General features: G+C 35.4%; 2 protein-coding genes across 2 annotated transcripts in view; both read right to left on the minus strand.

Annotated features, from left to right (window-relative positions):
* Nucleotides 1-9,106, minus strand: part of LOC138708545 (mucin-2-like) — a 54,379-nt gene extending 45,273 nt beyond the window's left edge. Inside the window, exon 1 of the mRNA XM_069838661.1 lies at nucleotides 8,978-9,106. Coding sequence (XP_069694762.1) covers nucleotides 8,978-9,023 — 46 coding nt within the window. The 5' untranslated portion in view covers nucleotides 9,024-9,106. The remainder of the gene's footprint in view (nucleotides 1-8,977) is intronic.
* A 7,931-nt stretch (nucleotides 9,107-17,037) lies between these two features.
* The window catches only part of LOC138708546 (putative uncharacterized protein DDB_G0282133), a 29,332-nt gene continuing 27,661 nt past the window's right edge, over nucleotides 17,038-18,708 (minus strand). Inside the window, exon 8 of the mRNA XM_069838662.1 lies at nucleotides 17,038-18,698. Coding sequence (XP_069694763.1) covers nucleotides 18,532-18,698 — 167 coding nt within the window. The 3' untranslated portion in view covers nucleotides 17,038-18,531. The remainder of the gene's footprint in view (nucleotides 18,699-18,708) is intronic.

Below are 18,708 nucleotides of genomic sequence, written 5' to 3' on the forward strand. Positions count from 1 at the left end.
AGAATTCTCCGCCAAATCTTCCACCTGCACAGACGCACCAGAAACAACACAGTTTACACTACGACAAAAACAAAGCCACTCTTCACACACCTAAACAACATAAACAGGAAATACACACATTCGGCAGTAAATCGCGTATATTCACAACACATCTCTGCAAATCCACCGAACACAAACAATAGAACAACACTGGAGAAACTCCTCTAAAACTATCACCAGCCCCAACCACCAAACTAAAACACACAAACAAAACCGCATACACGTGTTGGAAACTTGAATACTATCTGAGAGGAAACACGACAGCAACAGAGAGGCAGATCAATAAAATAACACCACACCATGAAAGTCTCCATAACCATTAAGACGCTTCTGCCACCGGAAGGGGAAACTTAAAAATCTAAAAAAAAAATGTATGTATGTATGCATTTATGTATGTATGTATGTATGTATGTATGTATGTATGTATGCATGCATGTATGTATGTACAGTGTTCTGCCCAAGAGCAGGTCTTTAACTGCAAACCCAGCATTTCCCATTCTTCCCAATTTCTTGCTTTCTTCTTAATCTCCCCATATAATACCTTCATGCTATCAACTGATATCTTTTACCCCGAACTCTTGTCCCGTTCACCATTCCTTAAGCATCGAAAATTAACAAATCAGGCCTACACAAAAATAACTAAAAAATTAAAATAAAAAATAAAATAAAATAAAATAAATAAAAAAACCAATCACCGCACTCACACACCTACTGGCACTTATGCCAGAAATAGTGTCATACACAGTATGTAAATATATATTTATTGTTATTTATGTACAATGGCTGGAGAGGGCATCCTGCGCGTATAAGACCCTAAAACGGCCTCTGGCTCAAAGCCAGTAAAGTCAATAAATATCATCATCATCATCACTCTTTACTTAGGATACACTGTTTTGTAAATCTTTGAACACATTTAACCAACAATAAGTCTAGAATGGCCTTTGAAAATGCTTTCATAAAACTGAATGTTAACTGGCGAAAAGTAATAGAAAGAGAGCTCTGATATCTTTTTCCCTTTCAGTGAAAATCAGTCAGTTTTGTCCTTTTACTACATTTAGCTTCATTGTCAATCCGTTTACAGCAGACCTAGAGTTTCTTCTTGCAGAGCGAGTTTTTTTTTTTTTTTTTTTTTTTTTTTTATTTTTTGAGTATAACTCATATGAAGGGGCTATACAAGAACACATACATATGATGTACAATGTAATTGAAAAGTCATGAAACTACAGTCTGTGAAAAACAAACAATAACACAAGAATTTATGAAAGAAAGAAAGCAAAATAAGAACAAATAGTAAGGTAACATAAAGTTTTGGGCAGAAAGAAGAAAAAGTTTGAAACCATGAAATAAATAAATTAACTGAGAATTAAAATAAATAATCTTCCCAAAAACGTAGCCTGCTTTTAAACAATTCTTAAAACACCGGCAATTTGGTAAAAGTCTATATTCTAAAGCAAGTTGGTTAAAAGTTGTTAAAAAATGGTTAAGTTCTTTCGTTCCATAAGTTACGGAGCTATGCTGAGAAAAATATATATTGTCTTTTTGTCTTGTTAAATAAGTATGTATGTCTTTATTAAACTGAAAAGTAATAGGCCTATTACTATGTATTAAATTGTTTAATAACTTGGTACATGAAAATAGCAGCACCCAATTTGATAATTCATTCAACTGGTAGAACGAAAGAAAATTGATATAGATATTTAACTGGAGTCAAATAATGAAAACTTAATAAATTTCTTAAAGCACTATTTTGAATAACTTGTAAAGGTCTCAAAGCAGTTTTCTTATTATGTCCCCAAATAAATGACATATACATTAAATGAGAATGGATAAAAGCATAATATACATTCAAGAGACAAGATATGGGCAAATATCTTTTAAGCCTTTTCAAAATACCAGACATTGGAGCAATTTTCTCACAGACAGCCAAAATATGCTTATCCCATGTTAAATGTTCATTAACAATCAAACCTAAAAATTTAACTGATGCAACTTTTTGTATTACAGAATCATTAAACTTTAATTCTTTCGGTATAATATAATAAAATGAAGGTTTAGTAAAAATCGTATACACAGTTTTTTTTTTCAAATTCAAAGAAAGCCTATTTGCGCATAACCAGTGTTCAAGAGACTCTTTTACAAGCCTGATTTTTTAAACTACATAATCTATGGAATAGTCGAGGAGCTTCACAGAACAATATGGAATCACTGATAAATTTATGAATACTGATATTGCTTTGAAATAACTTCAAATAAGTACAATTATTGTAAACCATTTCTGGCTACAATTGAATGACTTTATATTTCGGAAAACAATTAAAAAAACTGTAGATAGGACTCAGGGCTGTGCAGTTCATATTACATCTTCAGTTTCCTATCAGTAGCAGAGTGCATACTATCCACTTCTTGAACTGCACTGAGACCTGACTCTTTAAATTTTAGCACTGACGCCTGGCATTTCTTTCATTAACCATAGCAAAACAGTACTCATTATGAATCACATGAATCAGACCACAAAATTATTTTTTGATATCTGGAAATTCTGAAATGTAATTGTTTAATAGAATACAAAGAGCACTGTCAATTTCATTTAGTCCCCTCCTGCTAATTCTTCATACCAAATATCACAATATGACTTTTTAGTCATTATTCCCTTAACAGTCAAGTTATAAACAGCCAAGTTCCTTGAATAATAGAACACTGATGTATCATATTCTGGACTTTGCATAATACTTTTCAAATCAAAGGAAATAACTTCCGTGATCTTATCAACGTTTTCGGTGTCCAGTTTTTTCTCTTCCCTGACTGCAACCTTCTCAGTTCCATGAATATTTTGTTGTTGATTTTCACATTCACAATAATAAAATTAATGTTTACTCATCTAGATTTGCCTTCATCAGATGTAATACTACTTCGATCAGATATATCAACATAATCTGGATCGTCAATATCTTCCTCAATATCACTCATTATTACTTTCTTCTTGAATAAACAAACTTCTTATATTGATGAAGTTGTACCTTAACAAATAATCAGGGCCGTAGAGAGCCGAAATGGGCCCCTGCCTAAGATTCTACGGGCCTCCCTTTCAAACGATATACGAGTGCTGAGAACACTCGTATGTGAAGTAGCAGAACACTGGACAGTGCTTTTTATTATAGACATTACAAAAATGATCAAATATTTTACACTACTCTATTCTCTATTGTTTATTTTAAATATAGGCACACACACTAAGTCAATGCCTTACATTTTAGGAGAACATTACTTTTAAGAAATCTACAGTGGAGCTTTTCTTGCCTTTCGACTCGCAAAATAGTCTATTATTTCTTCAAAGTCCAGTCTCCCTTGCGACATTGTTGAGCGAAATGTGTCCTTCGCACGCGCCAACAGGTTAAACAACTTTTAATGGCAATGTAGTAAATATGCGCAAAGTAATGCAGAATTTGGAGATAGATTGATCAGTTTCTTTTGAGTAAGGACATTCAGGAGTAAATTATTCTTAAAGTTTACTGGTTGAATAGACTAATTAATTCTAAGATCCAAGGAAGTTACCACTCCTGGGATCACCAATAAATTGGGTATCCCCTCTCAGTGGCAAGCCTCTTTCATCTAGAAATAGAATCACATCCAAAATACGGATTAAAATCTTCTTCCAACTGTCCACTTCATTATTAAAGGTTTTAGAATGTAACATATCAACTGCTAAATCCTCACATAGAGGTTTCTCCAAGCTCCGCCACTCTAGATAACAAGCCTTATGACTAGCACTATTTTTATGTGTAGGTAATTTATCATAGAGTCTCTTCTCTACTTTTTGACTCTCCCTCGTAGTACTATCAGCATGTTATCAGGGCCTCCTGAAAGCCCGGCCCCCAGGATACAGCCATGCCTTCCATACCCTCTCACCGGGCCTACAAATAATAGCAACTAATGACGTGATTACAAACGGACGTCTCATTGGTTCACGCAATTGTTGCAGTCCCCGCGGAGATTGAACAAATGGGTACTAACAGATTCTAATCGAGTGGACATGGAACAAATGAATTCTTACGATATTGACCTGTAGAGTGCAGATAGAACAAATTGGATACGAAGGAATATGTAGACTGGTATATAGAACAAATTTGCTCCAAAATCTAAAAAAGGGCCAATTTGGACATAGAACAAAATGGTTCTCACCCAGCGATCTATTCTCTAAAGGCTGGTTCACAATAAACTGGAAACGGAAAGGACAACGAGAACGGAAATAATGTTAAAATAAATGTATTTAAATGTGAGCATTCATAATAGTTAATTGTGAATACTCACATTTAAATACATTTATTTTAACAATATTTCCGATCTCGTTCTCGTTGTCGTTTCCGTTCCCGGTTTATTGTGAACCAGCCCTTACAGTACAGTTATTTGAACCTACTACCGTGCTTTCAGAGCTGTGACTTAACTGATGCTTGCAAAACTGCTGACATCCATAAACAATTGGAAGAAGTTTACTTTCTTCTCATATAGACTTTAATGAAGTCACCATCATAATGGTTTAAACCATATTGGTTTCTTCCGGTTTCAGTATTTGAAAACTGGTCAGTCCATCGCTTCTTCGGGCGTCCCACATTTCTCAGTCCTGTTGGCTGGTAGAGAAGTATCTTTCCGGGATACGGTGGTCGTACTTACTTACTTACTTACAAATGGCTTTTAGAGAACCCAGAGGTTCATTGCCGCTCTCACATAAGCTCGCCATCGGTCCCTATCCTGAGCAAGATTAATCCTGTCTCTACCATCATATTCCACCTCCCTCCAATTTATTTTAAAATTATTCTCTTGTATACGTCTCGGTCTCCCCAAACGTCTTTTCTTCTCAGGTCTCCCAACTAACACTCTATATACATTTCTGGATTCACCCATATTTGCTACATGCCCCGCCCATCTCAAACGTCTGGATTTAATATTCCTAATTATGTTAGGTGAAGAATATAATGTGTTCAGTTCTACGTTGTGTAACTTTCTCCATTCTTCTGTAACTTCATCCCTCTTAACCCCAAATATTTTTTCTAAGCACCTTATTCTCAAACAATCTTAATCTCTGTTCCTCTCTCAAAGTGAGAGTCCAAGTTTCACAACCATGTAGAACAAACGATAATATATAGTCTCCGTATTCCAGCTACCTATAATCTGGAATGAGGTTTGATTCGAAGTATATGTGACGTCACAGCGCTGGTACGGGTACGTTCGTATACAAAATAGTTATGCATTCTCTGCCCTCTTCCTCTAGAAAATCAAAATCGGGACGCAGTCATAGTGAGTAGACTTATCGATCACTGTTCTTACTAGTCGTATTATTTAAATAACTATATCTTTGTAGCTGATTGGAGGTTCATTTCAGAGGTAAAATGCCTTAAGTAAGACGCTCAAGCAGGGCATGGTTGAGGATATTTGAACTAATATTTTCACTGTCAGTATAGACAAATTGCATATAAATTGTGTAAAGTGAACGTAAAAGTGACGAAAACAATGCACTGAAAGACACTGTAATACTAAAAGGCGCAGAAAGTGTGTTGAATGTAATCCAAAAGAACCAGTACCATCATAATCCGAAAATCATGAAGATATTAACTCGGCATTTAGCATGGATTTGTGTAGCCTACCATAATGTTCAGTGCCAACATCGCAATTAATAAATTAAGTAATATACATTTTAGGGAAATTCTAGAAACGTACATAGAACATTAGTGGTTTTCAGTGATGAGTGATATACGCAGTATCTCATTTCAAGTGACATCTGCATATGTTCAAGTTCCGTAATTTACGAATGCACGTTATTATTCACTGCAAAGATCACGACGAAAATGAACATCACGGCTCAAGCATGCGTTTACTAGTATAGCTTCAGAATGTCGGGAGTTGACTGTACTCCACGAACACACAGCAACATCATGTTTGTTTATATCCTTGTCCGTTGCATTACCTGTGTTCGGCATACTTTAACTTCAGTCTTTAGGTAGCTGGAATACGGAACCTTAGTCATTGCCACTAGTAATAAGTAGGCCCCGGGAAAAGTATTGCTATCAGCTTAGTATGCAACATAGCATACCTGCTTTGAGAGGGATGGGGTAAACAATGATAGACAGCGTGACGTTGGCAGTAGTACAGTTTGGTTCATGAGAAATGAAGTAATACATGAAAGTCTCATTATTTGTGCGTCCTTTTGACTAGTTTCCAGTGATTAGCTATGAAGCTTACAAAGTGCAATTCTAATTTATTCTCATTAAGAGACCTAAATATTTCATTGTACTTGACATACTAGTAATGATATTATTTACGTATTGATGCGTTGCAATGAACAATGATATCCATGAGCAAGACATGTAACGTGTATCATATTCGGATAACGTGTTTCAAGAAACTTAGCAGATTTCTTCATATAGCTTGCAGCATCTGTAACATATAGTAACACATTTTCGAATTGCACACATGATGGCCATAGCAACTCCATAGCACTATCAAAAAAGTTCACATATTATGGTGGAATAATTAACTCTGTCTAACACTTCACTCATTAAGAGATAGGGTCTACAGCAGATATGCTCATTCTCTGACTCCCGATTACGTTCTGTAATCGCAACCTTCGAATGTAGAGCGTGCTGTTCCTCGTTCGAAGCTCGACGGATGATTGCGGAAGGCAGTTCAAGTATTTAGTAACGTACGAACAGTGCGGGACAATGACACAGTCAAAACCTTTAGTAAGCAAACGATCATTCCGTACAGTGTGGGAAGAAGACTATTTTTATTGTGAAAACGTAAAGTTTTTACTATGTTGTAAGGTATTGTCAGGAATACTACTGAGCGACATAAAACATCATACGCTTTGCCATCCAGAACTTGCCGAAATGACAGGGAAGCTGTTTTCTGTAATATGTATTCATATATCAACATTATTATTATTATTATTATTATTATTAGGCCTATTATTATTATTATTATTATTATTATTATTATTATTATTATTACTAGTACAATTATTGTTATTGTGGTGATTTTATTCCAACAGAAATACATGTTATGATAAAATAATTTTTCAGGGGTGCAACGTGCACTACAGTTTCAAGAATTGAAAGCACTTCATGATAGGCCAAACATTGAAGAGAGTCGAACAATTCAGAGTCTACGTTTAGGAGCAAGTTATGTAGTATGTTAGCTAAGGCACTAAAAACCCTTCACGGATGGTGAACTTGTAAAGAAATCTATGGTGCCTGAACAAAATATAGTTAATTACATCTCTGTACTGGAACAGCTCAAATGTGAATTCACAGAACATGGGTTTAATGATTTTAGACGTATGGAAAGTGATATTAATCTTTTTGTTAATCCTTTCATAGTAAATTGTGTACAATCCGTGAGAGTGCAGTTCCAGGACGAGTTAATTGATTTACAAAGTCACGTAGAATTCAGAACTAAATACGGAGAATATGACTTGCCAAGCATAGAATTATTAAAAAATGAACAAAACGCAATACCCCAAGACGAGCTTATTCGTTGTCACTCGAAATATGTGTGCAAACAATTATTTTCGAGAATGAAGGTTGCTAAATCCAAAAATCCAAACATAAATCCCGATTAACAGATGAGAATCTTCTGTGCATTGCAGTAAATTCGTTGGGAATAGATTTCCGATTACTTGCAGAAAAGAATAGGCCTACACATGTTGAATGTGGAATATGAAAATAATATTATCTATGATATAATAGTATCATAACTGTATAAAATATAATAAATAATGTAATAACTGAATATTTCCTTTTTCAAATTCAGTTTATTATCCGTATTTGTAAGACAGTGAGAGCGATGCCACGGGCGGTGCTGCAATGTAGTTGCGGAGCCCAGTTCCTACACTGTGTGTGTTATGCAGTGCAGCATCATCCGTGTAATCGGAGCGTTTACAATTTTGAGCATACCTGGTCTACAGCAACATTCCGCACTAAGGGCACTTACAACCACATTTGTAACGTGACGTCCAACGGAGTCCATGCTTTCATCAATAGAAAAAAACCCATATCTTCTCATTTTGTAATTTACACTTCATTTCACGCAGACATTTCTCATATCCATGTTGCACATACTTCTTCCGCAGTGTTGCTTCTTTAGGAATTTGTCTTCCAGTGTACTTTTCTGAAAAGCTACGGAGTTTCGCGTTTTCTAATTTGTTTAACGGAATATTTGAAGCAATAAATGCGTCACACATATCTTCGTAAAATGTTCGTTCAAGTAGTTGTGAAGCAGATTCCTGCTGTACCTTGCTTAAATTCTGTTGTCTTTTACATGCGCGTTTATGCTTATTTCTATTTATATGCTTCTTATGCCATGTCGGCTGCCAATTTCACGTGACACAATTCACAAAACACTTCATTACCATGGATGGAAAACACACTTTATTGAAGAACATATTTCCTTAGTGCTTCTATCTTGCGTACTTTTGGTCTCGGCATTCTGAAGACCCGTGTCGATTGCTTTTGACTGCATTGTACTAAGCTACGCCGGCACTACTCCTACCTGCACAGTGATGCGTGCAAGAGTCCTCGATTCATAAACATTATCTATACTACATCGCGCGTTTCCCTGTAAGCAATACTTTTTCCGGTGTCTGGTAATAAGATATCACCCTACCATGGAATAAAAATAATCTCAACAGAAAGAAACACTCTAACACTCTACCGTTGCAGAGTAACCTCACTAGATTGAAACATTGTTAGACTTACAGGAGCACAAATGTACGATGAAGTTAAATTCATGTACGTAGAGTACTACAAAAATGTACAAAATGTAATGAATAAACATGAATATTTCAAATCAAAATGGGCAATTTTATATTACTATGTTTCCATTCCTTAGATCACAGCTTACGAAAAATTAATTTGTTGAAGTTATTTTCATCTTCGTTGTAACTCACCACAAAATGCTAGCGTGCAAAGCGCTAACGCGCTTTTCAAATCCATGCTGACACCAGAGAGATCTTCAGTGCATAGAAATTCAAGTACAAAATGCCGATTTGCGGACGACTGAAGAGGTACTTAGCTAGGCTATTATCTGCATATCATTGTCCACACACTTATTGATTGCGTTGGTCCTATCTTTCATCTGAGATAAGAACAGAGAAAGGAATTCAATTACCTCCATTAAATCACGCCTTGAGCCATGTACCAAATTCCAAGTTAGATAAATTATATTATTTACTAGCCGTACCTGTGCGCTCCGCTGCACCCGTTAGAAATAAATATAATGTAATTGCATAATTAAAATAGGACATTTGATCCAGGGAACATTCGTGTTTGATAGAAGGATAAATCGTTTATTATGTTACTTAATTTAAATTGTATTTAAAAAATTAAAATGCTATCATTTTTATCCAGAGACCACTCATTTCGTCATAAAAATTATTTTAGGAAATACAGGAAACGAATATACAGAATAGCCTATCATGTTTTCTGTGCATAAGAAGCTTTTTTAATCTCACCTGTCCTCAATTCACTCAGAAGATACTGTAATAACATTATAGCATTATGTACATCTAGAGAAACTACACTTTCCTATGGTGAATTAATAATTAATTATACAAATCGGTTAATTTAGCTTCTGATATTATTTCATACGAACACAGAAACATTCTCGCTAGGCTATCTTTCATAGCTTTCGATTGTTGTTGTCCAAGGCCCCTTATAGACGAAGTCATTTGTTTTTTATTTCATTACACTGCCTTGGATGGCAGTTATTTTAATTTGAAACTCATTTATCTCATTAAATATCAGTCCTATCGAAATTTTTCAAAGAATAAAACTTATCTGAAATTATTTTTAAAAAAACTTTTGTTATGTAACATTTTTCACAAAAATCAATAATAAGCGAGATATTTCGATTTATTTAATTCAGACCCCCGTTTTAAATAATGTATTTTGAATGCCATATAGCCTAAAATCTAAGTTACAACAAACTTAATTTATATTCCAATTTTCATCGAAATCCATTCAGCCATTATCGCGTGAAAAGGTAACAAACATCCAGACAGACATACAAACAACAATTTCAAAAAAGCGATTTTCGGTTTCAGGGTAGTTAATTATATATGTTAGAACCAATTATTTTTGGAAAATCGAAAATTACCAGAAAAATTTCGGCTACAGATTTATTATTATTATAGATTCACCTCAGCTAATTTCAATTTGGTATGCCCATGGTTATACAACATTTTTAAACCAGTGCCTTTTCTCCCATAAATTTTGAAAATTGTGTACACATTTTTCAGAATCTTCGCAACAATACTAGAATCTCACACACACACACACACACACACACACAATGGTGTTAAGTACAAGTAATATGTAGGATCTTAAAACAAGCAAAAAGTTGACGTAAATATAGCTAATTTATTTTTTTATTTTTTAAAATTACAAGTACTTTTCAGTTCACATGCGTTTACTTATTACTTGACTTCGAAGTTGAAAAACACAAACCATGAAGTTACGTGCATAAATGATAAAGCAATGTTTACAGAACAGCTAGAAAGATAGTCCTCACCCATCATACACACAGCGTATCAGTTGGGGATTTTGCAATATACTGTAGACCGAGCAAATAAGAAAATAAACATTCGGCCGAAGGACAAACGCAAATTTAATGTCGGCCAGAAAAAAAAATGTATTACCGGCTCTCAGGTGTAGAAATATAACATAGGCTATTCTTAAGCTTATAAAGAATTATACAGAACATTATACAGAGCTAATTTTAACAAATTTTAACAATAATAATATTAATAAAAATAATAATAACAATATTATTATTACTATTATTATCCCAACATACATGTGTAATTCAAAGAAACGACATTAAATATATATATAGCAATTGTAAAGTATGAATCACAGAAATAAACTTGTATTTAAATAATACTACTGTAAAATACAAACCATTTAGATAAACATTTGCTATAAATCCAATTCCCGTATAGCCTAAGTAAAACTCAGTTCGGAGGGAAAATTGAGCACATAGTACAAAGCTAAATAAATCATTACGAAGAAAGGAAGATTTAAATGAAAATAACTAAAATATTATACTAATAAGAGCTTAACATCAGTAAAAAGTCGAAATGAAAGTTGAATAGGTTAACTTAATAAAAGAGGATACTAGGAATCAAATGAATTATAATAAAGTATCACCAAATCAGAAGATACTTATTTAAAATATATCAGTAAAATATATATTAATAGGGCCTACTAATTTTAGTAACCTATTTTATATATATCTTTCATTTTTAATTTTAATTAATACATTTTATAATTTCTTAATAATTAATATGTATTTCAAAGTCATGTTATGGGTCTAAATCCTTAATCCACAATTAAGGCCGTGTTTTTTTTCCAACATGTGATGTATTTTACTTCTTCTTGTAAGGTTTTATTTTATTTTATTTTCTTGTGATAGTTAATAATGTACCGGTACATGTATTTAAACATTTGTTTCAAATTGCATTTCGTTTTCGACATCGCAATGACTTCACGTCATCCCAAATGTTCCAGCTTCAGTGCTAGTAGGGTCTACGTACGAAACCTTCAATGACAACCATACCTACACAGACAACGCAGTGAATAGATCCATTGGATGAAAAAAGCAAACAAGCCCATACCCTGTTTCCCCACCTCAGTTAACCTGTATCGCCCCGACTGGGATCTCAATTTTGAAGTCTACTTATTACAACTTTTTTTACACCTTCGTTTACAAAGTTTATTCATAATTTGTCCGCATAGTTGTCGAAATGATCGTAATGTTTTCTAATACAGGCGTCTAAATGCCGCAATCACGAACTGTCTTTCTGTCTCCCATATTTCAAGTATTTGATATGCATATCTGCCATTTCCTTATTAGAATACATTTTGACCACAAACATATTAGCAAATAACAAAGTAAGTAGAGCTCCAAATATCCGGATCGCCAATTATCCGGATCATATTTTAGGACAGTTTGAAATTGTTTATTCAAAGAAAGTTGAATATGTGTAGGTTTTTTATTTCGTGTACTGTACTACCATACACAAATAAAGTTCTGTTTCGTGTGATATATGAAGAGTTCTTATAATTTTAATTCATTTTTAAAATTCTACTTTGTTTGAATATGTGAACTTTGTTCATTATAAACTGTAGGGCTATATCCATTTTACACTTTTAATGCATGCAGTAGGTTATTACAATTATTGTTTCTGGACTCTTTTAATTTCCGACCCAATTATCCGGATTCCTACATATTCGGATCACACAACCTCCTATTAGTCCGGATTACACTGAACAACAAGAATTTTGCTCCGACGTAAAACAATGTGTCCCACATGATTTGATATGCGCTGAATCCGAAAATGCATCTCTTTTCTTCGTATCACGTAAGGTTTTTAAGATATACTATGATTTCACTTTTCGATAAGCGCTCCCCCAGGAAGCATCTGGCGCAGGTTGGGGGTGTAAACCGAAACAAAAGCTAATGTATTTTATGAGTGTATGACTTATTTACGGTTTATTATGGTTGTTGGCATGATATTTTGTATTTCTAATAAATAAACAGACATTGTTCCCTTCTATTAAGTAAATTTCATAACAGTTCAAAGTGAGGTCTATGCAATGAACAAACAAGTGTGTGGTTTTCAGTATTTAAAGGAATAGCTTACCAGTTTGAGTGAAGGAAAATTGAAAGAGGGTATTTTCATCGATCCACAAATTCACAAAGCTATGGCTGACCCTTTGTTTGAGGAAAAACTTTCCGTTACAGAAAGAATGGCTGGCGCGTTTTCAAATACGTTTGCTCAAATTTCCTTGGAAATTCTAGGGCAGAGAACTACATAGAACTTGTTGTGGAAATCATGTCAAGTGCATATGACAAAATGGAGTGTAATATGTCTCTCAAAATACACGTTTTACATTCTCATTTGGATTTCTTTCCTCCTAACTTTGGAGCTGTAAACGACGAGCATGGGGAAAGATTTCATCAAGAAATATCTGAAATGGAAAGGCGATATAAAGGAAGATCATCATCCAGCATGCTTGCAGACTATTGTTGGTTCCTTCTAAAATACAGTCCCTGGTCTAGTTATAAACAAAAGTCATCCAGAAAATTATTTTAAATGTAAGTTCAAATTCCGAGATTTTTCTCAATATATGAATGAAATATTTTTATTGTTGTGTTTTTTGTGTTTTAAACTGTGTTTTAAACTATGGCCTCAAGGAGGCCATGGAGATTAAGCTGGAGAAAAACAACTTCAACAGTGACGGTGGACTTCAGCTCAGTCAGGCATGGACACTGGCCTTGGACCAGTTCAGGCCCTCTTACAATCAAGGTCACGAAGATCACGGCCCGAGGACGGCAACAGATTCCAACCGGCGGAACAGGACTCGTCGCCCGCCAAACTTCACACAAGAATCCCGGGAGGGCCGGAGCTTACGAGGAATGATAATTCCCGGTCCCGGATTGCCCGATCCGCCAACCAATCCCGTATCACCTGAGACAGCCTAACATCTATATAACCCACTACTTTCTGTCCATCGGGATGAGCCCTATAAGAAATGGGCACGGACCTATATGCCCTTCCCCATATATATTCCCCCTTTCTTGTAAACGACGTATGCCCTAGTTCAGAACCTATAAATTGTCTATTAAATATACGAGGTCACTCAATTAGTCGCAATCTGAAGGACAGGGACCTCTCAAATTGCAGATTTAGATTTCACGGCGCTTCTTCCGACGGCCTTCACATGCTTTGTCAGCGAACAACAGATGACAGCGTCTTGCCATCCTAACGACAAACACCAACCATCTCCTCCCCGCCCCGTTCCGTGATCACTTGATCAAATCTCAGTCCCCCTCGCGTATGTGGTACCTAAGAGGTTACGTCCAATTTCGGCTTCCCCTTCAAAATTTTCTAGAGCTCCTTCAGTGGAGCAGCGTAACCCGGAGTGAGACTAGTGGCCAACAGGCTTGGAGCTCACATATTTAGTTTTGTACAGCCCTCAAACCCTTGCAAGGACGCGTTTTGCGTACCTTTTAAATTTGTCCTCCCAATTCTCTTTCGATTTTTCCAGACATAACTTCCCTGAAGATGGCTGCAGAGATAGCAGTTGAAAGCTTGGAACATTCCAAAATTTTAACTCGGCTGATATCCCGCGAAAACATATTAGCGAATAATAATAATAATAATAATAATAATAATAATAATAATAATAATAATAATAATAATAATAAGAGTAACTTTCAAGAAATATCACTTTTGTTGACGTCTACAAAACTTTGTCCAATATTCCTTTGAGAAGATTAACTCCATATATGGATGAAATTATTGGGGGTCATCAGTGTGGTTTTAGGCGTAATAAATCGACTATTAATCAGTTGTTTTTATATTCGACAGATATTGGAGAAAAATGGGAATATAAGGGCACAGTACATATGATGGTGAGGAAAGTGCGTTACATTATTTCAATACTTATCTTCAAGAACATACTTCGTGATTACTTTTAAGTCATAATAATTTATTTGTGGTATGTACAGAAAAATACAAAATATCACTTGTTAAATCTCTTCATTGTTACTGAAGTTGTTGCACTTAAATGCTGGGTTGAGAGAAGCATCAAGGCTGCTATCTGTCACTCAGTCTGCTATTCATTTATGTCTTTAAATGAATATGACATCTTATAACCACAATAACCCACATCGAGATTGAAGATACGTGTACAACGAAAAAATAAGAATTCTTCATCTTAAATGGGACAAGTATGAAACTAAAAATTGTGTTACTGTGTTAGTTAACAAGGTACAAAAATACTTGAAGTGCAAAGATGTGAGAAATTATGAAGTAGAATTGCTTCAATGGCGGATGAGGAAACGTAAATTCTCCGCCAAAGCCAACAAAAACTCGTAGTTCTCTACCACGAACTCCACTTGAATTTGAACGTAGGCAACTGGCTTGCCATTCGTTAAGAATATTTATTAACGATAATTTACAGTACGATTATTTAGTCCTGACAGTCGCCGGCAATGTGCGCCTTGGTCAGGCTAGTCCATTTACTTACGACAAGGGGTGTATGGGTTAGTCACTCGCTTGCCTTCGGAGCGATCGGTTGTCATGCGTGTCGTAGAGATGTGTGTTTCTAGTATAGTTAAGCTGCACTGCATTCCTTTACTGACCGCTCCCCTTATCTGTACTCCGGAGCTCTCCCCACTACTCCTATATACTTCCCCTCTTTTGCGTCGCCGAGCTGTCAGGACTAAATGATCGGTCTGTACTTACAAATCATTGCATTTCTATTTTATATTTTGTATGTAGTCAGTGTGGCTGCTCAGATGTGATGTAAGGAAATTATGTTATGTAGTTAAAGACATAGTCCAAATCACATAGTGATCCGTTATGTCGCCAACCATATATTTGAACTAAAAGCAGATCTGTTATAATGCAAGTATTAAATGCCATATTCTGTCTAATTACACTCATCGAGGTCAGTCATATATAGATGAAATAGTGTGTGGTGTTACTTAAGCTAGCTGTGTTTATTTTATGTGCACATTTTTACATTCTTTGACTTGATATTAAACGGAACTACTGTAATATGAAGTCAGTACAACATCAACTTCAAAGACAGTATGATAGCATAGGATATCATATTCGAAGAGGACAAACATACCGTAGACCAGATTGCAATATACGACTACTAAGATTGTCTTCACTCCTGCTATACGATGACCAGACAAATACTATTAGTGCATCGACATATTGGGAGACTTGAAATGAAAAGAAATTGCCGGAAACATCCAGCAATTAAACTTGGACCGTTGGAAAACAATGTGATTGTCGCGGGAGAGCTTAAAGGTCTCTCGACCTCCTTTGCGCTGACTCAAAGCTCGCCGCCTGTCGTCGATGATAGCGATGCGATAGTACGTACTGTTGGCGCAGCTCTCTGATATTTTCTTTAACTACTTTATTGTTGCGAGCTATTATAACATCTGTAATTAATATTTTTCTTGCAGTCTGTAATTACTTGTAAATTTACTTATGAAGATAGTCATTTTCATACATTTTTGGAACAGCGAATGCAAAAAAGAAATTGTACTAAAAAGATATAATTACATATACAGCAAATCTGAAAAATTAAGTTTCATTATTAAAATCCTTTTTGATACAAAGGAGACCCAGAGATTTAGGGAGCCATGGGGTAAAAATGTTTGAAAACCGCTTTCCTGTATCATTTAAGGCAGCGGTGACCAAACTGGGTATCGTGATTACATCGTGTAATCAAAGACATTCATACTGGTAAGGGGAGTTTCCTGTACATTGCTCTCTGTCTCGCTCACTTACTGAAGGTAAGCAGTGTCGGTACCATGTCGTTCTACAAACCCTCTGTCTCTGCGAGCAGGAACAGAAGGTTTCGTACAGAATGGGAAGAGGAATTTATTCGCTGTTCTGTCGGAGAAAATGTAACATGTTGCTTTGCTCAACGGTTCAATTAGTAGTAATATATAGAAGCCACATTACAGATCATTACGCTGAATATCCAGGCATAACAGTATTACTATTATTATTATTGTTATTATCATGATTATTTCTATTTATCAGCAAGTGTTACCATAATTCTTACATACGTGTCTCAATATATAGGCCTACATTTCCCTTGAATGATAAAATAATTACTACGTTGTATCTCCATTTTAATTTCTTTTTTAATCTTTTGATGACTATTATCAGTTATTTACTAGTCATTAATAATAATGATACTGATAGCTTTATCGGCAGCAGTATTAATAATAGTAATAATAATAATAATAATAATAATAATAATAATAATAATAATAATAATAATAATAATAATAATAATATAGAGAAACTGATTGCATATTACGTGCTAGTGTAGTAATGAAACGAGTTATTTAACTCTAAAAACTGAAATCAGCCTTAAAACACAGTCATGAAGAGAAATATGACAAAAGCCAGCTATCTAGTGGCGAACGAAATAGCTCGTTCTCTTAATCCTTCCAACGAAGGAGAGTTTTATAAAAGCGTAATGATCAAGGTGGCTGAAATAATTTGTCCAATGAAAGTTGTTAATTGATTTTGAAAAACTGCGCATTTCTCGACTGAATATCCAGAAGAGAATTCAAAAAATGTCTGATTGTGTTCATGAGGAATATTAAAAAAAAAAAAAAGCAAGAAAATTTGAATATATTTTTAATTGGTTCTTGATGACAGTAATTACATTACTGATAGAGCAAAGCTTGCTATTTTTATTCGCGGGGTTGATGAAGAACTCAATGTTAATGCAAGAACCAACATTGTTGTAATTATCATGTACTTCTCCCCCGTCTCCTTACTTCTTCGACTGTCTCTCGCGTATAATCGCTGCCGTTCGAGTTTTGGTCACCGCTGACTTAAGGTAATGATTCTTTATTTGATCTACGGCATAAAAAGGATTTTCCCTACATTTAGCCGAGATTTATCTGAGTCCATAATTTTATTTAAATCACACTAGAAAGAAACACAGTGCAAATCTCGTGATGTGTAGTAATCATGGTGCAGAACAACATAGGACATCATGTACACATTAAACATTCATGTGCAGTTTGGGATTCAAAGTCACAGGCATTGTACCCATAATTCAAGCTGCGTGCAATTTAACCGCTGCATATACCAGCGTTAATAACAGGATAGTTATGTTAATGTATAATTTAAGAAAATACTACATTTTCTTTTGCAGATAAAATTTGTAGATTCTGAATGAATGGATGCTCAATGTTTGCTCCTTCATGCATTTGTTACATACTACTTTCTTAGTCAATTAAAACTAGGTATATATAATACAGTATATAAACATATATATTATTTTAATGTACCGAAGTACATATGATATTTCCATGCAGATATTCTGCGTCATCATACGATGAAAGAGTAATGGAACGGAGAAAAATTCTCTCCGGCGCCGGGATTTGAACCCGGTTTTCAGCTCTACGTGCTGATGCTTTATCCACTAAGCCACACCGGATACCCACCCCGGCGTCGGACAGAATCGTCTCAGATTAAGTTCCAACTCTTGGGTTCCCTCTAGTGGCCGCCCTCTGCACTACGTCATAGATGTCTATGAACGTAGGACTGAAGTCCACACATGTGCTGAGGTGCACTCGATATGAGTGACTAGTTGGCCGGGATCCGACGATTCTCTCCGACGATGGGGTGGGTATCCGGTGTGGCTTAGTGGATAAAGCATCAGCACGTAGAGATGAAAACCCGGGTTCAAATCCCGGCGCCGGAGAGAATTTTTCTCCGTTCCATTACTCTTTCATCGTATATAAACAGTTTAATTACTTCATAAAAAAAACTAAATAACAACAGACATTTGCACAGATATTGTGTCGATTAAATCTCCATTGGACCCATCCACCTCACGTTTCCTTGTGGCACAATGGTGAATCCCAGAGTTCTTGCACAGACGATTACTCTAGAAAACTACTACGACGATTTCTTCTTCTTGTAATAGCAGCCACCACAGCACCACCCGCCAACCCAACAACGACAACCACTCCCACTGTCGTACCCACGGCGATAGCCACTGTGTGATCGTCGTCTTCAGCGGGTGCTGCATCAGCTTTGCAGTATGACACTGGAATTAC

This window comes from Periplaneta americana, chromosome 11 (genome assembly GCF_040183065.1).
Source record: "Periplaneta americana isolate PAMFEO1 chromosome 11, P.americana_PAMFEO1_priV1, whole genome shotgun sequence".
Taxonomy (NCBI): Eukaryota; Metazoa; Arthropoda; class Insecta; order Blattodea; family Blattidae; genus Periplaneta; species Periplaneta americana.